The sequence below is a fragment of the Panicum virgatum genome, chromosome 9N (genome assembly GCF_016808335.1).
Source record: "Panicum virgatum strain AP13 chromosome 9N, P.virgatum_v5, whole genome shotgun sequence".
Taxonomy (NCBI): Eukaryota; Viridiplantae; Streptophyta; class Magnoliopsida; order Poales; family Poaceae; genus Panicum; species Panicum virgatum.
In genome coordinates, this window is record NC_053153.1 from 2,564,684 (window position 1) to 2,568,885 (window position 4,202).

Sequence of the window (4,202 nt, forward strand, 5' to 3'; positions counted from 1 at the left end):
TCGGCGGAATTTCGGCGAAATTCCGGAAAAAATTCCGTTTCCGCTAGTTACCGGGAAGAGAAATTTCGCTACTTTTCGGTGAATTTCGTTTCGAAATTCAAAAATTCAAAAAAATTTGTAAAAAAAATATGAAAAAATTATGATAAAAAACTAGGTGCATTTTTGAGCGACTATCACTTGAAATTGTTCAAATATAAGTTGATTTGATTGGTTAAAATCACTAAATGAGTTCGGACCCGTTAACGATGAGTGGACCCGTTAACCCGTTAACAAGGTATACCTTATCTGCTCGTCAGCGTGAGGGGTGACGGTCGCCCGAGCTCTTTTTTCCCCACCACGGTCTCCTCTCTGGTCCCCTCCGCCGCCGCCGGCGATTTTCGCCTCCCCGCACCGAAATTTCGGCGGAAAGGCGGCGAAATCCGGGCGGGGTGTAGCGGATACCGTTCCCTGGAGACGCTGTCGGAATGGATCCGTAATCCGGGCGGATTTCGGTGCGGTTTCGGCGGAAAACCGGTGAAACCGACCGGATTTCGCCTCGGCTCCGGGAACTAAGGTATGAGAAGGTTTTTTTTATGTTGATGCTTGTTGATGTCGATCTAAGTTAGTTGATTTGAGATTTTAGAGACCAAGTGACATAGAAAGCATAGAAAAAATCAGTTAGTTGATATGTATGAATTTTTTCATGTTAGTCTCAATGTATGAATTGGTAGTTTTAATGAATTGTTAGTTTATGTGATATTCATGGGTTGTTAGTAGGTATTCATAAAAAAGAACATGAGTTGCTACTTCATGTGTTATTCATGAACTTACACCTTACTATTTTTCTGTAATTGTAGGACAATGCCAGACCTAGTGTGGGAGCATGGCCAAAAGATCAGGGGTGGTTTCAAATGCAAGTATTGCAGGGAGGAGAAGAGTGGGGGAGGAGCAACAAGGTTCAAAGAGCATTTGGCACATAGGGGGAAAGATGTGAAGGACTGCCCTTCGGTTCCAGCCGAAGTTAAGGCCTTCTTTAGTGAGCAGTTGGACAGGAACAAGGCTAGAGCTAAAAGCAAGGGCCCGAGAAAAGCTGCTGAGGGACCAATCTGCAAGGGGGCCGCACATTGATCTAGAGAAAGAGGAAGGCCAGGGGCTCGACGAGGATGCAGAACTACAAGCGGCCTTACACTAGTCCCGCCAAGAGTATGAATTTATGCAGCAAGCTGGGCCACGATATGATAGGGGTGGCGGATCGGGTGGTGGTGTTGGAGGCAGTGGTGGACCGCTGCCTTCGATGTTCAGAAGGAGCCAGTCACAAGTCCCCGAGAGGGTTAGGGACTACCATCTAGGGTTGAGCAGTGGTCCACGGCAGCAAAGGATTGATACCGGCCCATGGACTGTCAAGGGGAGGACATCAAGAGAGCTTCTAGGGAGGGCATGGGCGAAGGCGTGCCATGCTGTCGGTATTCCCGGTCGGAAAGTCGATGACCCATACTTTAAAGCTGCGATCGTGGAGACCCAGAAACAAGGTAACAATGTATATTTTGAGCTACATTACATATCCTTCATTGTGATCTTAATGCTTTCTCTTCTATGACCGCAGGTGTTGGAATCAAAATACCATCAGGGAGGGAGATAGATGGAAAATATTTGGATGAGAATGTGAAGGAGATAGAGAAAGAGATAGAGAAGTGGAAGAACGAGTGGGATGAATGTGGAGTCACGATCATGTGTGATTCGTGGACGGGGCCTATGCGTAACTCGGTCATTAATTTCTTGGTGTATAGCGGTGGCACCATGTATTTCTTGAAGTCCATCAATGCGTCCGACAAAATACAGGACCATCAATACTTGTTGAAGGTATGTCCATGTATCGAAGCATTGTTCTCACCTTGGCATAAAATATAGGACCATACGCATATCACATTGGCAATGTTGTGCAGGAGATACGAGCAGTGGTCATGAAAGTGGAGCCTCACAATGTGATTCAGCTTGTCACGGATAATGGTTCGAACTACAAAAAAGCCTGCAAAATTATATGTCATGAGTTCCCTAGCATTGCATGGCAGCCTTGCCTTGCCCATACCATCAACCTTATGCTGAAGGACATAGGGAAGTGGCCGGAGCATGATGCTTGTATTCGAAGCGCGCAACGAATTTGCAGCTGGCTCTACAACTCCAACAGTTTACACAGCATGATGAGGGAAGCCATCGGAGGAGAGTTGGTCAAGTGGAATGTAACAAGATTTGGGACCAACTACATGTTCCTTGAAAGCATGTATAGGAAGAAGGACCAGTTCATGACATGGTTAGTGTCACCTGAGTTCCGACGGTCCCGCCACTTCAAAAGTGAAACTGGAAGGTACATTTACGAATGCATCACAAGTCTTCAATGGTGGGCGAATATGGAGTATGTGATCAATGATGTTGAGCCTCTGTACATGTTTTTGAGATTTGCTGACACAGACAAGACATCTAATTTGAGTGAGGTGACAATGGAGTATCAAAACATGAGGCAAACATATGCCAGCAAGTTCAGCAATGACTACCCCCGGTTTGAAAAGATCATGGCTGTGATAGATGCAAGGATGAACACAGTGATGTCAGGCACATATATGGCCACTGCTTGTGCTCTTAACCCTTACGTGCAGTACAGTTTGGGCACATCACAGACAGTCATGGCAGTAATGCGCAACGGTCTGGAGAAAATGTTGAATACTAATTCAGCAGCAATTGTATTGCAGGAATTTGAAATATTCAGGACGAAGCAAGGTGAGTTCTCTAGTGACATTGCTAGGCGAATGGCCATTGACCGGAAAACTTCACCAGCTGCTTGGTGGGCAACATTTGGGGGAGATACACCAGTGTTGCAAAGGGTCGCTCGACGCTTGTTGTCGCAGTGTGCAGCCTCTAGTGGATGTGAAAGGAACTGGAGCACCTTTGCTTACATCCACACCAAACTGCGCAATAGGTTGAGCCATCAGAAATTGGATAAATTGGTCTTTGTGAACTACAACCTCCGCTTGCGTCTGCAACGTGCTACTAGAGGGGCCGATCCATATGACTATGATCCAGTTAGCAGTTTCATGGATCTTTCTTTGTACCGGCAGTCATCAGCAATTCAAAATTGGATGAAGCTTTCAAGGTCCAATGGAGACCCAGCATTTGATGAAGACTCAGACTTCACTGACACTCCATTGCCGAGCCAGATGTTCACTGACATAGGCTCTTCTCATGGTCACGATGAAGATGTGGAGACATGGGCCGAAGAAACAATTGGGGACACACATCTGGGAAAAAGGAAGACTAAGATTGGTCCCGAAATGAGAAAAGGGAAGAAACCACGCACTGAGGAGGAGTTAGGTAGTGACGATACCACACCTGAGCCTAGTGGTGGTGAGGACATTGGTGATGATGATGATGATGATGATGATGATGATGGTGATGGTGATGGTGATGGTGATGATGATGGTGATGATGATGGTGATGGCGAAAGTGGTGGTTATCGTATATCTCCTACTATAAGGTTCACTGGGGAGGAGGACTTCACCCATGCAACACAAGATACAGATCATGGAGCACCTACTTCACAACGACAAACAACATCGACAAGTCGACATGGTCGACAGGCCCCACTTGCATATGATGAAGATAGCTCCAACTCTGCCTCCAGTGGTCAGTACTACAACCCTTACAGTACTTCTCCCCCTGCAGGGGGCTTTCTGTGGCCACCACCAGGGGTGGTGAACCCGCCACTTCCGCAGGCAGTTGCAGCATTGCCTTATTTGGATTATCACGGCTACCTACCATATGGAGCTCCACAGTTGCAACATCACCCACCTACGTATGTGTATTTGCCACCAACAGACGAGCCGTATGAGGGACCACCGGGAGAGAGATTTGAGGACTGAAGAATGCAGGTACTTATCCTATCAACAGAAATTATCTATACGTTTTGCTTCCTCTACTTATTTAATTTATTTCACATAAATATTTAAATGCAGAGAATATGCTACATGAATTATTCTGGACTATGCCTTTGCCTCTTTTGTATCTTTGGATTGTAATAATTTTAATGGACTTTGGATGTATTGCGTTCTATGTGTGGACTTTGGACATGAGTTATGTGTAATAATTGTAATGGACTTTGGATGTATTACGTTGTATGTGTGGACTTTGGACATGAGTTATGTGTTAAATGGTGTATTTGTTATTGTTTTGTG

The 4,202-nt window shown here is 45.6% G+C and overlaps 1 protein-coding gene across 1 annotated transcript; it reads left to right on the forward strand.

The window, feature by feature from the left end:
• Nucleotides 1–1,067: 1,067 nt before the first annotated feature.
• Nucleotides 1,068–3,976, forward strand: LOC120692860. Its single transcript, XM_039976255.1, has 3 exons — nucleotides 1,068–1,508; nucleotides 1,583–1,839; nucleotides 1,923–3,976. The coding sequence occupies exons 1-3, from the start codon at nucleotides 1,193–1,195 to the stop codon at nucleotides 3,888–3,890; spliced, it is 2,541 nt and encodes an 846-aa protein (XP_039832189.1). The 5' UTR covers nucleotides 1,068–1,192; the 3' UTR covers nucleotides 3,891–3,976.
• The last annotated feature ends 226 nt before the right edge of the window (nucleotides 3,977–4,202 follow it).